The 19327-nt window shown below is 38.8% G+C and overlaps 1 protein-coding gene across 1 annotated transcript; it reads left to right on the top strand.

Moving 5' to 3' along the window:
- Window positions 1-594: 594 nt before the first annotated feature.
- LOC113050672 (phosphoinositide 3-kinase regulatory subunit 6-like) lies at window positions 595-18031 on the top strand. The gene is made up of 21 exons (XM_026213883.1): window positions 595-821; window positions 1516-1608; window positions 1753-1854; window positions 2293-2382; window positions 2728-2819; window positions 3190-3258; window positions 3707-3839; window positions 3989-4058; window positions 4866-5049; window positions 6067-6211; window positions 6435-6521; window positions 11656-12115; window positions 12770-12869; window positions 12999-13121; window positions 15035-15142; window positions 15395-15497; window positions 15599-15666; window positions 15891-15981; window positions 16099-16151; window positions 16387-16493; window positions 17003-18031. The coding sequence occupies exons 3-21, from the start codon at window positions 1809-1811 to the stop codon at window positions 17157-17159; spliced, it is 2286 nt and encodes a 761-aa protein (XP_026069668.1). The 5' UTR covers window positions 595-821; window positions 1516-1608; window positions 1753-1808; the 3' UTR covers window positions 17160-18031.
- The last annotated feature ends 1296 nt before the right edge of the window (window positions 18032-19327 follow it).

The raw sequence follows: 19327 nt of genomic DNA, 5'->3' as shown, positions 1-19327 counted from the left end.
GTCATTACATGTAAACTTGATTTGGAAGTTTTTCCAAAGCCATATGAAGCAACATTATTACAGAATATGTATGTTTTTACCCACCCCCAGTAAAGACTGAACCTAAATTGAGAACGTAAAAGTTACTTAGCATAATGTTTTCTCTCGTGACTGGTACTAAATATATCTCAGTTGTGTGTGTGGTCCACCCCCACATTTATTGGGACAGGATATGTGTCGGGGCCTGTCATACTGTCTCTCTGAAAGTGAGGGCCAAGTGAGCGACAGGAAGCCTGTGGTTCAGCGAGCTGCTTTTGGTGCTGATACAGCGCTCTTGACCCTGTTTCTTTTCACTTGTTGAATGCCTTTTTGTGCAGGATTAGGGGCTTAATCTTTGCATGCTAGTTCTGCCGTTCTGCGACACTAGGCTTATGCAGACCACACATCCGTGTGAGTCACGTTGTTTGGCTAGATAAAAAGGCTCATGCTGAACTCGTTCAAAATCTGGATCAGGGTTTTGTTTAGAATTAGAAAGATATGTTAAAGAAACATATTCACACTTCAGTGTGTCCACTCTGCACACTTCTTTCACACATTCAGTGTCTCTTTCTCGCCAATCCTCCTGCTAAACTTCACTCTGCCATGCCTCTGTCAAACTCTCTCTCTCTCTTCCTTGTCCCTCCCTCACATTCACTCAGCTTTGAGTCAGAGTTGCAGTTGTCCTCAGCAGTTAGAGGAAGTGTAACACAGTGTGCCGCTCTCACTCTGACTGTTTGGCCAGCACAAGGTTTTCTACATGTGCCATATGATGTAGTCCATTGATGGTCTCCCAAGGACGAAAGGTAAGACAGTAGACTTCTTTTTCTTAGACTTCAGCATTTTATTCAGACAGTTGCAGCTGGCTGGAGGTATCCTGTGAAATGTGATTCTGAGTTCAGCACTGAGAAACCAAGCTATCGGAGAGTTGTATAATTACGAGCTATGTCGGTCACTGAAAAGGTCTCTTTTGTTTCACTTCTTTGGTTTGCAGTTTTCGCACTCGTTCTGGATTTTTGTGGTATTGTTTTTTGCTCTCCTTTTCTCCTTCCTCTCTTTAGTTTATTGAAAGTACTATGTAACTGTATTTAAAAGTAGATTCTGTTACTAAGATTCTGTGACTTCGAAGTGTCTTAGCACAGAGTAGTTAGTTGCATTGTGTCGCTGGTCAGTTATAAACCAGATCGGTTTTCTTGTGAAATCAGTAGTGGGTAAAAGTGTCATGAGTGCATATAACCATGCCCCAAATAACTTGATATCATGTTTTGTGTTTTCTAAGCTCAACATACTGTATGCAACTTAAGTGAGATTAAGTTTCAGCATCATGAAGAAGACAATAGAAGAGCGAGTCAGATTAATGTGACCAGCAGATTAAAGGGATATTTCAGCAAAACGTTTAAATGTCTTTCCCAACCCATTTGAATTTCTTTCTTCTGTGGAAAACAAAATAATTTATTTTGAAATAATGCTTCTGTGCATTTTTTTTTTTTTTTCCTTCAGTGAAATTTTATTACCAATGTTGTTTGGACCCGAATGCTCCACAAGTTATTTTATATGGTATTCTGTGAGATAAAGAAATGGAACAGCATGAGAGTAAGTAAATGATCACAGAATTAATTGTTTCTGAATGTTCTCTAGTAAATTGTAAATGCAAAGTCATGTCTTTTTATTTTCTCTTGATTTTTATGTAACAATGTCCTGTATCTTCCTCTCTTTTTTTTTCCTTCTTTGTGTCAGAGGTCACATTGATGATTATTTCTGCTAAACTCATTATGTAAGGACCAAGCCACAGTATGGCATCCTGGATCAATTCTAGCAGTATTAATGTTATGGACTCAGGTGAGAGTTACACCTTTTGGAGAAACTTCTGGTAAATTATTAAAAAAACAAAAGGCGCTTTTTGACAAATCACTATTTTAACATTTGATTTCCCATTTGATACTTTTAAAAATTACAGTGCCAATAATTTTTTTTTTAATAAGAAATCTCTCATGCTCGCCAAGGCTGTCAAACATATAAAAAAATGTGAATGGCTAAAAGTGAAATATTATTACAATTTTAAATAACTGATTTATATTTTAATACATTTTAAAATGTAATTTATTCCAGTGATGGCACAGCTGAATTTTCAGCAGCCATTACTTGCGTCTTCAGTGACATTATGGCAACAGTATTTTCTATCTGACCCCAAACTTTTGAATGATAGAGTATCTCACACATACGAATTGATTTATAGCAGAATTCAAACGCTATGTTGTTGGCTTCTCTCTTAAAAAGCTGAATATGCTGCCGTTGAATCTGAAATCTACCGTTGTCTGCTAACCATTATAAGAGAAGTGGACACTGAGCAACCAGTTGTCAACAAAGGTATGTCTCACACCTACAGATTACACACAACAAAAGAACACACATACTGTACACCTGAAGGCCAAACCCAGATACAGTCGATCTCCTTGCATGCTATGTGAAGAAAAAGGCGGGCTATAAAAGACATGGTTTCTTTAAGAACCACAATCTGTAATATAATCCTCATGTCATCTGTTGATCTTACATATAAAGGCCATGTAAACAAGTTGCACTGATCTGTAAGCATCAGTATCATGGAACAACTGAGATGTCAATTTCAAGTAGCTGTATCAATGCACAAAATTGGTTGCCTACATATTCTAGTTTGGTGGATATAAAAGCTGTTCATTTCTGTTCATTCTGCAGGGATGCTGAGATGGACGCTACATAAGAAAGTGCAGGGCAATTCTCTCAAGAGTCTCGCTTTGGTGAGGGTGGCCATCAAGGAACTAGAAAGAGTGAGTCACTAGTTTCTGTGGCATAATGCTAGTAGAAATAAAGCATTACTCATTTCGGGGATTGATTACTGTTTTAAAAGCTTAGTATTTATTATGACAACGTTACTTAAAGGTACTCGCCTGGAAAACTGCAGATGATTATCTGTCGCTACTGTCAATATAAAAAGAGTTAATTTATTACAGTTAAAATAGTTAATTACAATGGAATATTTAATAACAGTTAATTAACTCATAATTAATGATGATTAACATCATTTCAATACGAAAAAGACAAAGATAGGCTATTAGGTTTTATAGAAAGATTGATATGAATTAGCGAATGATTGGATGGAAAGATAATAAACATGATTTTCCTCCTTTTCATACACAGGCCGAAAGAACTGACTGCAAGAAACATCTCATTCCTCTGCTAAATACACTCATATACGCTGTCATGCAGGTAAGAGAAAGGATGGCTGCTCTTACGCTTTTGAACTTTCCTTAATTCTACTTTTAGACTAGTGATGAGACTCAGGATCCAGACATTTCATCGGGTGGTGATGTATTTAGCAAACATATCAGAACACAGCAACCAGTTGAAAAGCACTGTTTTAGACATTGCCACATTCACTTGGTTAACATATCTTGGAGAGGAGGAGGAGTCTGGGGGTTTGTTCACTTGTATACACAGAGAAGTATCATTTCCAGAAAAATGTTGGTCAGCTCAATCAGTCTGCATATTCTGCAACATTTGTTTTAAAATGAAAATGTTGTCATCTTCTAAGCTCCTCTTTGCCATACAACCCAATTTTTAGAAATGTAAATCTGAACCCAGGACCCTTTGTATGCTAAACGAAAACAGTAGAAGCCACTAACATCCTGCATGACATCCTTGTGTTTCTTTGCAGACTGTATACATACCCGATGACCTCTATAAAAGAGTTTATGACTTCTGCAAGAGGTTGCTGACTCTGCCTCAGCCGTACTGCACCGTGGGTCTTAGTTACGCTGGCCAAATAAAAGCAGAACGATTTGCTCCAGGTTTGATTCCTTGTTACTTTCCTCAAACAAAATGTGACAAGCATCTCTCCTGATCTTAGATTTCTACTGGCTTGAAGCCCAAGAAAACATGATAGCCGTGAGTCTGCTTTGAATCTGCATTGTTTTTGTTTTTTTGTTTTTCCTCATAGGCCTTTTGTATCAGAAAAGGATAATTGCAGAACAAAATCTGAAAAATGAACACTACCCTCAGCAGGAGAGGTGAGGCAGTGTGTCACTGTGATCTCAGAAAATTTTGTACAATTAAGTCATATTTAAAAATGTAAAAAAAATATTTTTATCTTTTACCCAAACACTGTTTAGCCACTTTCTGGTTGTCAAAAATTAGTGGAGCATGTCTGTATAAATAAATATGCACTACACACCTGTGATTTCTCTACTAGGACACCTATTGTATGTGAAGGTGATTATTTATACAAAAGGACTAGTGCCAGTTGTGCTTTTGGAGCAAGCAGGACCCTAATGTATAAAGTGCTGTTTATATTACTGTAGCATTTGCTTAGTAATTGCTGAACCTGTACTACCAGATTTTTCAGTTTTGGAATACTTTACAATGGGGATTTTCTATTCATCTAAAGCTATAATTATAGAAGGGAACCAGGAAGACATTGTTGACAGGGTTATTTACAAAAAAAAACAAAAAACTAATTTGTTTAGTTAGTCTAGGTGTGCCCTTTTCTACTGCAGCACAACATAAAATAGGAGTAGATGAGGAAAACCAAAGTAATTATTTCTGAAATCAACCTTTTTAATATGTTGTGCGTCCAAATAAAGAAGCCCGTAATCAATATGTACTGATTGTTTTGAACTGGTAATGAATTGCTTCCAGTCTACATTTTAAGGTTGATATGGCTACTAAAGTCAGCAGGAAGCTTTATCAAAGAAGCTTCATGTCAGCCCTGTTAAAAGTGAATCAGATCAGTGTTTTCTCTCTCTCTCTTTCTCTCTCTCTGTGAATAATAGTGAGTTTTTGATGGCTGTGTGATGTTCTGTGTGTGCTGTATTCAGGGTGTTTGTGTTTGCGGATCCTGCAGTATTTCCAGAGTCTCTCAGCACTGTTCTGAAGGCTGACATCGAAGCTCAAGGAATGTTCCGGAACCCGTTGAGCATGATGCGCTGTTTAGTGCAGCACAGTGTTCAGGCGGTATTGGGAGAGGATTGTGACGGGCCCTCTCTCAGTAATGCATTGCAGGTCAGTAATGTTATCTAGAAAAGCTAGTTCTGGACTAGCATAACCAATGAGTTCACTAGAAAATCCTGAAACTGACTGTTATCTCCTTTTGTGTTCAACAGAAGTAAATAATACATACAGAGTTTAAACTTTATGATGCACCTTTTTTTTCATAGTTTTTTGAGCAAATCTGGTAAAACAAAATAATATAATTTAGGTGCAACTGAAGAAGTTTGGGATCAAAAAAAAAAAAGTTTAATTTAGAAGAATGCAATGATGCACTATTTTTTTCAGCTGTTACCATCACAGGAATAAATTATAGTTTAAAATATATTAAATTATAAAACAGCTTTTTAAAACTGTAATAGAAAAATCCTAACATTGGTGTTTTTACTATTATTCATCCAAATGCATGCTTTGGTGGGCATAAGAGACAATAGAACAATAAAATACATAACGGCCACAAATTTTTGAATGGTAGTTTAGGTCCTATTATGTTTGTATTATGTCTCAGAATTGATGTTTCTAGGCAGCATCATTTATCACAGGTTTCTATAAGTATGGGGCAAGAGTGAAATATTCAGAAATGAGCCCTGGGAAATAGTCCAACATGCCAATTTGCTCTTACCTAGTAAAACTGTCCCTCTGCTGAAAAGTTCATGCAAGAGAAAAGGATTAATTATTTTAAATGAATGAGAAATGACCTGTACTTATTTTTATATTTAACCCGTGTATAACTGTCTAAGTAGACTATTCAATAATTTTAGTTTTGAGACTAAACAATGATGGAGACAAAGGGCGAGTATTTATTGCAGGTCAGCATCTCTCTGACTCTGTCCACACGTCAACTGTCTGCAGTTTATTTTTTAGAAAACTCAAAGCAACAGGACAGGGACAGGACATCCACAGGACATCCCATATGTGTCTGCCTGAATTAGGGCTGTATGTTTGTGTGTGCATCTGCATGTGTGATTTCATGCTATGGGGCTTTCTGTGTAGGTGTTTGTGTGTCTGATTATTTGTCTGTGCATACGTCAGGACTCGGACCAGGAAGTGGAGTCGTACTTTAATGAAGTGCTTGCAACAGTGGAGCAGAGCACAGACGTCAACAGAGGTGATCGGGGGCAGATCAGACAGAAACTACAAGAGTTATACTTACAGATCCTCCGTGACGCCAAGAAAGGTATACACTACAAAACTATTCTATTCTATTCTATTCTGCATGGTTTCTATATTCTTATCTATGCTCTGTCATAAACAATCAGTCTTGAGCAAATCCATCTAACTTCATTTTTTTAATAAAAGACCTAGATTTTTTTTCCCTCCACTTTTGATATTCAACTTTTGTAGCCGGATCAGGCAGCAGGATTTGTTTGTGGTGTCATTGTGACAGTTTTGGGTTTCAGGTCTATTGTCCAGCGGCTCCCTGTGCGATGTTCCGCTTCCCAATCCGGAGATGAGTTTCCATCTGTGGTGGGAGGAGGAGGAGCTCTGTAAGTGGGATTCATTTGCTAAAATATTTTGGCTGGGGCTACTTGTAATAATAGCGTTGCAAGATAACAGTGTTAATTAGATGCTATTTACTTTTAATGCAAGTGTCATAAATGATTTGCACGTCATTGTATTGTAGTACATCATAAAACAGTATTCAGTAATATCAACCTACTTAGTGTTTATTTATTCAAATAATAAATTAATATTTCTTTATAGGGACACTTCTTGTCCCTATTCCTAAAAGCCCACCCTATACCTACCTAGTTGTCTTCAAAGGTCCTGGAAGGACTTATAGGCCTATTAAACGCCTGTTAAAAACTTTATTCTCATTATTAAATAACTGGTAGTGCTTCTTTTAGCACTTTTTGAATATGTTCTTCTCTTTAAATTAATATAAACAAGCTGATATGAGATGGGAAAAAGGATAAGTTTGATACTGGAAAAAGGTAGATTCGTACTTGAGTCACTGCGCCATCAGTGAAATCGAGTGTCCTTAACTCTCAATGCTTTTGTCCCAGCTACTGATTTGCTTTATTTGTTAGTGTGCATATAAACTAGTTATAAAGCCTTTGACAATGATTTACTGATTGCATTGAATGCACTGATTGAATGATTGAAGACTATAGTATCTGGTGAATCTGAGCATAACTTATGACATTATTGAGATCCATTCTAATATACTAAAGAAGATACCAGTAAAATGACTACACAGTAAAAATTTTTTTAAAAAAAATATATATAAATATATACACAGGTCCTTCTCAAAAAATTAGCATATTGTGATAAAGTTCATTATTTTCCATAATGTAATGATAACAATTAAACTTTCATATATTTTAGATTCATTGCACGCCAACTGAAATATTTCAGGTCTTTTATTGTTTTAAAACTGATGATTTTGGCATACAGCTCATGAAAACCCAAAATTCCTATCTCAAAAAATTTGCATATTACATCCGACCAATAAAAGAAAAGTGTTTTTAATACAAAAAAAGTCAACCTTCAAATAATTATGCTCAGTTATGCACTCTATACTTGGTCGGGAATCCTTTTGCAGAAATGACTGCTTCAATGCGGCGTGGCATGGAGGCAATCAGCCTGTGGCACTGCTGAGGTGTTATGGAGGCCCAGGATGCTTCAATAGCGGCCTTAAGCTCATCCAGAGTGTTGGGTCTTGTGTCTCTCAACTTTCTCTTCACAATATCCCACAGATTCTCTATGGGGTTCAGGTCAGGAGAGTTGCCAATTGAGCACAGTAATACCATGGTCAGTAAACCATTTACCAGTGGTTTTGGCACTGTGAGCAGGTGCCAGGTCGTGCTGAAAAACGAAATCTTCATCTCCATAAAGCTTTTCAGCAGATGGAAGCATGAAGTACTCCAAAATCTCCTGATAGCTAGCTGTATTGACCCTTCCCTTGATAAAACACAGTGGACCAACACCAGTGGCTGACATGGCACCCCAGACCATCACTGACTGTGGGTACTTGACACTGGACTTCAGGCATTTTGGCATTTCCTTCTCCCCAGTCTTCCTCCAGACTCTGGCACCTTGATTTCCAAATGTCATGCGAAATTAGCTTTCATCTGAAAAATAACTTTGGACCTCTGAGCAACAGTCCAGTGCTGCTTCTCTGTAGCCCATTTCCTGCACACATCTGTGCACGGTGGCTCTGGATGTTTCTACTCCAGACTCAGTCCACTGCTTCCGCAGGTCCCCTAAGATCTGGAATCGGTCCTTCTCCACAATCTTCCTCAGGGTCCGGTCACCTCTTCTCGTTGTGCAGTGTTTTTTGCCACACTTTTTCCTTCCCACAGACTTCCCACTGAGGTGCCTTGATACAGCACTCTGGGAACAGCCTATTCGTTCAGAAATTTCTTTCTGTGTCTTACCCTCTCACTTGAGATAGCAGTCAGGTCAGCAGTCTTACCCATGATTGCGGTTTTGAGTGATGAACCAGGCTGGGAGTTTTTAAAAGTCTCAGGAATCTTTTGCAGGTGTTTAGAGTTAATTAGTTGATTCAGATGATTAGGTTAATAGCTTGTTTAGAGAACCTTTTCATGATATGCTAATTTTTTGAGATAGGAATTTTGGGTTTTCATGAGCTGTATGCCAACATCATCAGTATTAAAACAATAAAAGAATAAAAATATTTCAGTTGGTGTGCAATGAATCTTAAATATATTTAAGTTTAATTTTTATCATTACATTATGGAAAATAATGAACTTTATCACAATTGTCATGATCCTGCCCTCGTGTCCTTGATTTTTCCTAGTCTTGAGGCAGGATCATGACAGACCCTTGTTTTGTGTACAAGCGCATGGCCTTGTCTTTGGGCCATGTGCTTGTTGTCTCGTTCCCTTGCCCCGCCCCCCTTGTTAACCTAGTCGTGTCTTGATTGTCCTATCTGTAACACCTGTCGTGTCTTGATTAGTACCCCTATTTAGATCTCCTAGTGTGCTCTGTCTTGCGTCGGTTCATTGTACCTGAGATTTGTTCCCTAAGGATTGTGATTTGTGTACCTCATATGTGTTCTACACTTGTGATTGTACCTCTGAAGTCCCTGTATAACCGTGAGTGTTATTTCTAGTTAGTGTTCTCTAGTTTTGAGTCTTTGTCTACCTTGTCTGATCAGTCCTGTTTAGTATTTGTTGTATCTGCCCTAGTCCTGTTTTCCCCCTCGTGGGTTTTTGTTTCCCCTTTTTGTAATAAACCCTTTGTTTGAGAATCCCTGTCTGCACTTGAGTTCCTCCCTTGCAAACCCTGACAGAATGAACCGACCACCAAGGAACTCAGCAGACAGGAGGCAATGCTGGATGGCATCAGCCAGCCAGCGAGATTGTTTTGAGGGCTCTCGCCTTGTGGTGTTCCGGGGGACCAGGGGAGGTCGTTCTGGAGTGAGCGGGCGAGAGGAGGAGCCCCAGAGGTCCCTACCTACCCAGCTGCCGGCGATCCCGGAGGGTCGTGTCCTGGCCGTGGCAACCCTGGGGGGTCAGGCAAGCCCCTCCCAGAGTCCTGAGGTGCCCTCCTCAGCCAGCAGTCTCCCCATGAAACGAGGGAGACGGTTTTCATGGGAGTCGGCTTCAGAGTCTTCGGCGTCCGAGTCTGCCCTGTCCGAGACCAAACTCCCCCAACCCGCCTCTGACCCAGCTGTAGCCTCTGCACCGCGCCCGAGGAGGAAGAGGAAGAAGAAGGGGCCTGCCGGTCCTGTGACCCTGTCTCCTCCCGAGCCAGCAGCGGTGAGCGTGCCTGAGCCAGCAGCGGTGAACGCTGGCGTACCCGTGCCAGCAGCGGAGAGAGCTGGCGTGCCCGTGCCAGCAGCGGAGAGAGCTGGCGTGCCCGTGCCAGCAGCGGAGAGAGCTGGCGTGCCCGTGCCAGCAGCGGAGAGAGCTGGCGTGCCCGAGCCAGCAGCGGTGAGCGTGCCCGAGCCAGCAGCGGTGGGCGTGCCCGAGCCAGCAGCGGTGGGCGTGCCCGAGCCAGCAGCGGTGAGCGTGCCCGAGCCAGCAACAGTGAGCGTGCCCGAGCCGGCAAAGAAGAGAGCTGCAGTCGTGAGAGCGGAGGAGAGAGCCGCGGCCGACTCTGCAGCAAAGACTCTTGTACAGTCGGTCTCATCCCATAAGGAGCTGCCTATTATCCTAGCTGCTAAAGCTTTTTCTGATTATTTGTCCCGTCTTGTCCAAATTTTAGAAGTCCCCGTCAGTCCTGTTTTGTCCCCTGACCCTGTCCCCAGAAGTCCTAAGTGTCCAGCCGTTGTCTCCCCGTGTCCCGTTGATGTGGCCCCGTGTCCCGTTGATGTGGCCCCGTGTCCCGTTGATGTGGCCCCCCCGTGTCCCGTAGATGTTGTCCCCCCGTGTCCCGTAGATGTTGTCCCCCCGTGTCCCGTAGATGTTGTCCCCCCGTGTCCAGTAGATGTTGTCCCCCCGTGTCCAGCTGTCGTCTCCCCGCGTCCCGTAAGTCTTGCCCCGCGTCCCGTAAGTGTTGCCCCGCGTCCCTTGTCTGCTCCTATCATGTCCCCTGTCAGTTGTCCCGAGACCCCTTCCCGCCCCTCACCACCCAGACCTGCCCGTACCCCCCGTCGTCAGCCTTCGTCCTGTCCTCCTAAAACTCCTGCCCCACCCACTCACCCTGGTGTGCCCCCCATGAACTTTGTGGTCCCGCCCCCTCCCCTTCCCTGTTTGTTTTTTTTGTTATGTCACCCTAACCCTGCCATTGTGTTTTCATGTTTGCCTTTGTTATTATTAGTCATGTCTTGTTGGTTTGTGTCTGTGTCCCAGTCTGTCATGTCAGTCATGTCCCGTGTTTGATGTTCCCTTGAGGAGCGTCTGGAAGCCGCTCCTTAAGGGAGGGGTTCTGTCATGATCCTGCCCTCGTGTCCTTGATTTTTCCTAGTCTTGAGGCAGGATCATGACAGACCCTTGTTTTGTGTACAAGCGCATGGCCTTGTCTTTGGGCCATGTGCTTGTTGTCTCGTTCCCTTGCCCCGCCCCCCTTGTTAACCTAGTCGTGTCTTGATTGTCCTATCTGTAACACCTGTCGTGTCTTGATTAGTACCCCTATTTAGATCTCCTAGTGTGCTCTGTCTTGCGTCGGTTCATTGTACCTGAGATTTGTTCCCTAAGGATTGTGATTTGTGTACCTCATATGTGTTCTACACTTGTGATTGTACCTCTGAAGTCCCTGTATAACCGTGAGTGTTATTTGTAGTTAGTGTTCTCTAGTTTTGAGTCTTTGTCTACCTTGTCTGATCAGTCCTGTTTAGTATTTGTTGTATCTGCCCTAGTCCTGTTTTCCCCCTCGTGGGTTTTTGTTTCCCCTTTTTGTAATAAACCCTTTGTTTGAGAATCCCTGTCTGCACTTGAGTTCCTCCCTTGCAAACCCTGACAACAATATGCTAATTTTTTAGAAGGACTTGTATATTCTTCTTTCAGGAAACATAAAAAGTGCTTATAGTAATTTCTACATTTATATAGTGCCTTTTATTCAAATCAAAAGTGAGACATTAGACTACAGCATTTAATGGATTTTTCAGTGTTAGATCACATAGAAATAGATCTTACATGAGTTCATCTAAAATCAAGAGAGTTACTAGAGTTACTGAAATACAACATATCTTTTCATCCTCTCTGACACAGGGAGAGAACTGGCCAAATTCATCCGTTCCGGATCATTTAGTGAAAGCCTCTTGAGTTCGGAGGAGTTCTGTATGTCTGACCTCCCCACAGACCTCAACTCAGACATGCCACGGCACTCTGTCATATCGACTGACAGTGGTATAGAGCGTGACATTCAGGGAACTGAGGCTTGTGACGTGGAATTTACTGCAGGAAGAACCTTAAAGCCTGAAATTACCAGTGGGCGGCTCTCACGGCGTGGAGGAATCAAGGTGAAGCCATCGGTCACAGACAGCATGGCTCTGATGCAAGATGTTCTGGAGGAGTCGGGCACAGCTGGGAGCAGTGGCACACTGCAGAGGAAAGCAGGAAATAGTAGTAACAGCTTGCCCAGGGAAGAACGGGACTACACTGCTAAAATAGTGGTGATGGGAGATGACCGGGCAGTGGGGAGGCTAGCCAGGGCATGCTACTGGTTAAGGTACTGTATGAGACATTATGTCATCTGTGATATTTCTTATTAACTGACTCAAAGACAAATGAGAGTGTCTATGATCTGGTGTAACCATCAAGTAAAAAGTAATAACATAACATTTATTACTGAAAGATTCAATACATTAAAATAAGTATTTTACCGATTTTCTTAATTATTAATTCAGAAAGGTCATTACATTTTAGGAAGTTGCATCTCATGACATTTTATAACCTTAACATATCACATTAACATCAAATTATCTGATATTTTAATATAATTATTGATTATGACACATAGTCATTAGGGTTCTTTTTTTATATTGTTTTCTTGTTTATACTTTTTTGCATGCTTTCTGCACCACATGATTTTATTGGCTATACCAAATGACTTTTTTTATTTTATTAAGAGTAAAGTAGGCTTTTCTCTTCTAATAAATTATAATAAAAGATTTAGTCCACTTAATAAGGATTCTCTTTTCAGTCATTTCAGTTCATGTATGTCTGTAGAAGAATACTCTTAATTCTCTGTAATAAGCAAGTTTTTTTTATGTTTCCTTATTCTAAGAAAAGCAGATCAATAAATGCTTTCAGATCACTGTGCTTAAGGTTATGTTCTGATTGAATGAAGTTTCGATTGCAACATTTTGGCCTTGCTTTACAGGAAACGAGAAGCCAGAAGACGGTTTCTTACAATGAAAGTCAACCTGCAGATGTATTACATTCCTGTTGCTCGCCAGCCATCTACAGCCTCTCCCGTAAAGGTAAAAAGAGTAGACCCTTTCCTTCCCTTTATATGGTAACTTCAGCAAGTGTACTGTTGTAAATACTTATGCGTTGTGTTCATTTAAAAAAGAAAATGCATGATCTTACACAATATCTATCTGTTTTAGGAGAATGTGCCCTCTACAAGCAGTAACACCTGTTCTCTGGGCTCTTATCTTGGAATGGTGGATCCATGGTACGGATGCAATGTCTGTAGTCTTGGCCAGATGATTCCTGATTTTGCAAGAACGGTATGTCAAAAGATATATATCTTATTAGCCATACTTGGGGAAGTAGTGTGGGCATGCGTTCTTAGCAGATTATGTCAGTCAGTATGGAATGAGGAAGTTTGAAGGTTTCTCTTTCAGGTTTCTTTTTTCTCTCTCTCTCTCAATAATTTCCTTGTGGATATGCAAAGTTAGCTGTTAACTGTTCATTGTGAAAAACATGTTCCTCTTGCCATTTTGGCTTACACATTAATTTTTTTTTCACCAAATTTCTTATCCTGTTTATTGCTTTATATATTAAGATGTTTGTGAATAAATGTTTTAACCATATGCTCGTGGCATATACAGTATACAGATATCCCCTTGTGAAAAACAACTATGCTTTAACATACTTTTAAAATACTTAGAGTACACATTACAGAAATATTATATTTCAAAAGAATAAAAGAAGTGCAAACTTAATGTAATATTTTCAATTACTTAATTGCATCTTAATTGCAGTTAAATGAAAATGTTTCATAATTTAAATGTATAATAAATCCTGAACTTTAGCATGCTTTTTGACCCAATTAAGTAGTATTTAGTACAATTTATTTTTTTAAATGTAATTTCATAATTACTTCTATTGTCCTGGAAATATGGCTAAAGTGTACTGCTTAACATGCTGACAAGCATTTATGGTAAACTAAAATAGATTTTTATTGAAACTTTTTTATTGCTGTTTACAACCCCAATTCCAAAAAAAGTTGGGGCGTTTTGTAAAGTGGGATAAAATCAAGAATCTGTGATTAGTTAATTCACTTTAACTTTTATTTTATCACTGACCAACTTTTAAATTTTTATTTTGTAAATAAAATTCTTTTTTATATATATATTTTGATGGCTGCAACACACTCCCAAAAAGGTGGGACAGATAATAAAATCTGAATAAAAGTGAAAAGGTTATAGACGATTCTAATTAAACAGTTTTTAACCATTCACAGTTAGCAGGTTAACTGATCATAGGTGAAGGTATCATGTTTGGTATAAAAGGAGCAAATCAGCAAAGCTGGATCACGGCTCATCGATTTTCTTGCCAAATTCCTTTGACCCCTCAGATGGCAATGCATGAGAACATCATGATGGGATGTTAAATACAGCCACATGGCTCAGGAGCACTGAAAAACTGCTGTCACTTAACAGTATGCAGCTGCATCAATAAATGCTACTTGAATCTCTTTTACTCTGTGTTCAGATGAGTCCACATTTCAACTTGTTTCTGGAAAAAATGGACATTTATTTTTTCAGTCTTATTTCTCAGTCCTATTTCTCAGTCCCGATTTCTAAGGACCATCCAGATTTTCATCAGCGATAGATATAAAAGCACATATCTGGTATATGGGTGCAGCAGAGTAAACGACATGGTTGCTGGCGTATGTGTGAAGGTATCATTGACATGGATGCATATATTGGAATTGTACAGAGACATGCTGCCATCAAGGTGATGTCTTTCATGAGAAGTCCGTGGTTATTAGATCAAGACATTGCCAGATCTCATTCTACATGTGCTACACAGAGTTAATGTGAATTGCCTGCCTGCAGATCAGTTCTGTCTCAGATGGAAAATGTCTGACCAATCATGAAAAGGAGAATCAGACAATGACAACCATGGACTGCTGAGCTTCTGATGTCTAGTATCAAATGAGATTAGTCAAAATTTTGGTCGCAGAACTTTAATAACTGGAACAAAATCAAGCGTAGCGTTCTGACATCTGAGCTTGATGTTAGTCAAGCTCACATCAGCTGACTTTCAGCTGATCTACGTCTACCAATAGGGATATGACATCTATATTAATGATATCTGCATAACATTTATTTATCATTCCCAATGAATGATGTCAGTAGGACTTATAATTAACATAAAATTGTTCTGCTTTGTCTTATTTTTAATCTTCCAGTCCAGTGCTGGCAAACCACAAGAATCTGACCTTTTCATAGCTGACATCATTTCGTACTATGTTCGCATGGGACAGCAGCCGGTGTACTTCAACATTTACTATGTTAAGGTGAGAATGAATGACAATTTGTAATATTGTAATATATATATATACATGTGTGTGTGTGTGTGTGTGTGTATATATATATATATATATATATATATATATATATATATAAACTCTGTTCCATATTGAGCTACAGGTCAAGCTAATAAGGTCAAGTTATTTAGGTGCTTATTAAGCTGTTAAAAGATCTACAAAACACCTTTCTGAAATTAAAACATACCGCTCTTGTTTTTATGCTCTGTTCTATTTTTCCAGATTTACTTTTCTGACAAGTCCAAAGAAGCTGTGGAAGAAGTTTTTGTCACAGACCTGGAAGTGGATTTTCCAGAATACAGAATAGCCCAAGCTACACACAAAGGTATTCATTATCAAAATTCGGGATAAGTACAGTCAATGGCACATCTTATTTAGGTCAGCAGTTAATTCAGCCAATATTTACAGCCCAAATTCTTCCCTTAGACACTTTTAAACAGAGGAAGATGCCTGCCGAGCTGTGTGGGGCACTGATCTCGTTTAGCTACTTAAAAGTGAGTATCACTTCTGCTGTCTTTTGTTATTAGAGTATTTATACAGTACTCTTATGTATAATAGTCACATAGAAAATGACTGGTGTTGCTGATTGGTCGGTTTTTCCGGTCAGTGACATTCTTTAGTCACAAAGAAACATTCTGTGTTTTTTTTTTCTGGAATTAAAAATTTGGTGACCAGAAAATCATGGTTGACCTCTTATGGCCCTTCTCATTCCTTTTAGGTGTCGCTAAGCAACAGGGAGTTTGAGAGTGGGTTCTCACTCAGAACCACAGGGGCTCAGATTTCAGCAATACCACAAAACAAAACTGAAGGTAAAGTTAAATCATGTGAATAAAAATGTATTTCTATTCATTAAATTAATTAAGATGAAAATTACCTTAAACCTGAACAATTTTAAATAAATTAGTCTTTTACTTCCCACTTTGTAGATCTCAACTGTCTCATGGTCACTTTCAGTGACACAAAGGCAAAGAGTTCCATGGTAGGTCTGACTAGGCCAAACTGAGAAAACAACATACCTTTCTTTTCTTTCTTGCATTCTTTTAGATAAATAATTAATGTATGTATGATTTTTTAACTTTCTGGTTTAATGTTGTTTATGATCAACTGTAAAGTATTTTGAGCTTGCTTGTCATGAGAAGTAAATACAACTCATATCTGATTAAGTTAAGATATTTATGCTGTTTATTTTTTATTTTATTTTATTTTTTCTTTAGGAGACAAAGATCAGAACATGCAATTTTAAATTGAAGACACCAGACAGAACACCTTTCACAGTGCGTTTGGACAAAGACTTTCGGAGAACATTTATGAACGTTGAGAGGTGAGAAATCAAGGCGTTTGTTTCTCTCATGTTAACTGCAGCCTTAGTGAGCATATGAGACCTCATTCAAAAATACTAAACAATCTTACCGAGCCCACACTTTTGAATGGTATGAAGTGTGATCCTACAGAAATCGTTACAATATATTTGGTGCTCAATTAACATTTCTTATTATTGTCACAGATGAAAAGAACAGCATTGATTTATATATATATATATATATATATATATATATATATATATATATATATATATATATATATATATATATATATATATATATATATATATATATATATATATATATATATACAAGAAAAAAATTCTACCTGAACAGTTGTGCATTCTTAAACAATTTGAAGCCAATATTTACTTTTAAAGAATAATTTAGATATAGAATATGAAGAAAGAATAAATAATACCTTTTTCTAAGAGTGATACTGATTAGAAATAATACTGGTTTAAAAAAAAAATAATCTCTTTGCATTGTATTATATTTTCTAACACAGCATTGAGGTTGCTCCATGTCGAGACCCTGGATATTATGTTCAAAAATCCTTAAAGTCAAAGTCCATGGCAGGAGGTGACAGTGATGCTGGACTGAGTAAATACATGAGCACAGAACTGACTCTGGCCATTAACACTTTTGCTGGAATAATCGACTAAACCAACAAGGATCTGGATGGATGATGCTTGCTGTCAATATAAAGGCCAGTTCTGGACTCTTGTTTTTTTTAAACAATGCACTATGCAGTAGTGTCACCGTGTGATCAATTGAGATCAGCAAAGACACCTCACAAGCATGTTTTACTGCAATAAATTCATTTATCTGTGAATCACAAGATGATCGTCCAGGAAGAAATGTAATGTTAACACAGCTAACTTACTAACACTAATACAGTTATGGTATTGAGTTTCTCAAAGACTTAGAATTTACTTGAACTTGTTTTCTGCTTTAACAATCAACCTGTTCTTTAATATGTACACTTTACGTGCATGTGAAGGACAGAATTCTCCACACACTGCCAACAGATTTTGCCAACACAGTACTTCATCTGGATTTTCCACCAGAAAAACTGAGTAGCTGTTTATTACAGTATAATGCAGGAATAATGTACATTGATTAGTATGTCTGTATGACATAAAATAAATGCTATATGACCAAGTGTTTCAGAAAAACTGACATTACCTTAATGATTTGCACTTCTTTGATACATTATTTGTTTTATGCTTTTATTATTATCCCATTATAAATGTTTACATTTGGGACCTTCCATAATAAGTTTTCATAGCATCAAAAAAACAAACTATATATATAATAATAATAATAATAATTAGTTAATTAAAAAGCATAAAGGATTTAAATTTTTATTACTGTCTATGTGATTTTCATGTGTACAACAACAGCACTATTTTTACACAAATGATTCAAGCTTTGGTTTTGTAAATATTGTGATTTGATTTTGTAAATAATTGTGTTAAATAAATGCACTTTCAAACTGAAAACAAAATAAATAAATAACTTGGGCCCAAATTTATTCACACAACTGCAAATTTGTATTTATTTTTATTTTGATTTTGATGATGATGGTTATAATGGTGATGAAGCATAAAATAAACTTGAAGGTACCTAAACTGCACAAAAAAAAATGTTGTTGTCGTTGTTGTTGTTGATGATGACCACAAGATGTCGTCGAGGAGTCAGGAACATTAATGCAACTGCTGAGTCTATTTAACCACAGCCGTCACTATTTTCCTCAGCAACGAGAACCGCTGGATCCGCTGCATTATTATAGTGAGCTCTCTTAACTAAGTTAAGGTATTCGTTTTCGTATTTGATTTAGCTCCAGTGTAGTGTGATGGATGAAAAGCGCAGATCATCCTGTCAGCATGGATCCCTGGAATGCACGAAATGGAAAACAGATGTGGACCAAACAAGTATCCCTACTCCTGTCTCTGTATCAAAACCTGTCCAAACGTTTTGGTGAAAGGTATAGTAGAGTATCACACACTTGTATATTCTTCTCCACTGGGGTTTGTGCAGATTATATGCAACGGGGAAACTTATGCTAATTAAAAAAAATGAGTGCAAGTTGGAAAGTGTTTAGTGTTATAGTTTAGCCATTAATAACCTAAATGCTTTACACAGAGATATATTTTGTGTAGACTGCTTGCTATGTGGTTTTATTTTAATGAGGATATTTTGCAATCAGTCAAGAGAGAGAGGAAAAAACATGCTCTTGTTGAGTTTACAGTGATATACTGGGTTCACTGCTTTTGCTAAAATGTGTGCATCTGTCTGCTCTCCCAACAAATGGCAGTTAACCTGTTGCTTTCAGCTCAGCTACTGAACCTTACTAACAAAAAATAAACTTATGGAGATCATCAGAGTAAAGCATGTACAAATAGGTCCATTCAAATAAGATCTATTAAGTCCCTTTGACTGGGGACCACTCCTAGAAGAAGTTTGAGACTGGAAGTCCTGAGGCAGATCAGAGCGCCCAGATGGAGCTGACTGAGGGTGAGCTGAGGGACTGAAAGACACCAGCAGAGATATGGCTGAGAGGAGATGAGGTGGGCGAGTAAGGCTGGGAGGGAACACAGGAGAACAGGAGCTGGGTAGAACCAGCAGAGGCACAGGTAGGGTGACCACCCGTTCGTGTACCGCATGCGCGCACAGCATTTGAAGCCCAATTCATGCGTCCCACAAATTGACACTGTGTCACGCATAATCAATGCTTACTCAAAAAAAAGTTGGTCGCTCTAAATCCTCGAGCCCCAGGCAGCCAAACGAACATTACTTGACAGTTCAGCACGTTACTGTTGCCACACCC

Source organism: Carassius auratus, chromosome 31, assembly GCF_003368295.1.
Source record: "Carassius auratus strain Wakin chromosome 31, ASM336829v1, whole genome shotgun sequence".
Classification (NCBI taxonomy): domain Eukaryota; kingdom Metazoa; phylum Chordata; class Actinopteri; order Cypriniformes; family Cyprinidae; genus Carassius; species Carassius auratus.
The sequence above is the reverse complement of the archived record's forward strand: the minus strand, read 5'-3'. Positions and strand labels throughout refer to the sequence as shown.

Coding starts and splice junctions, on each gene's coding strand:
- LOC113050672 (XM_026213883.1), top strand. CDS start 1,809: ATGGCATCCTGGATCAATTCTAGCAGTATTAATGTTATGGACTCAG. Junction 3,259..3,706: donor TCATATACGCTGTCATGCAG/GTAAGAGAAAGG, acceptor GTTTCTTTGCAG/ACTGTATACATACCCGATGA. Junction 15,667..15,890: donor TCTCGTTTAGCTACTTAAAA/GTGAGTATCACT, acceptor CATTCCTTTTAG/GTGTCGCTAAGCAACAGGGA.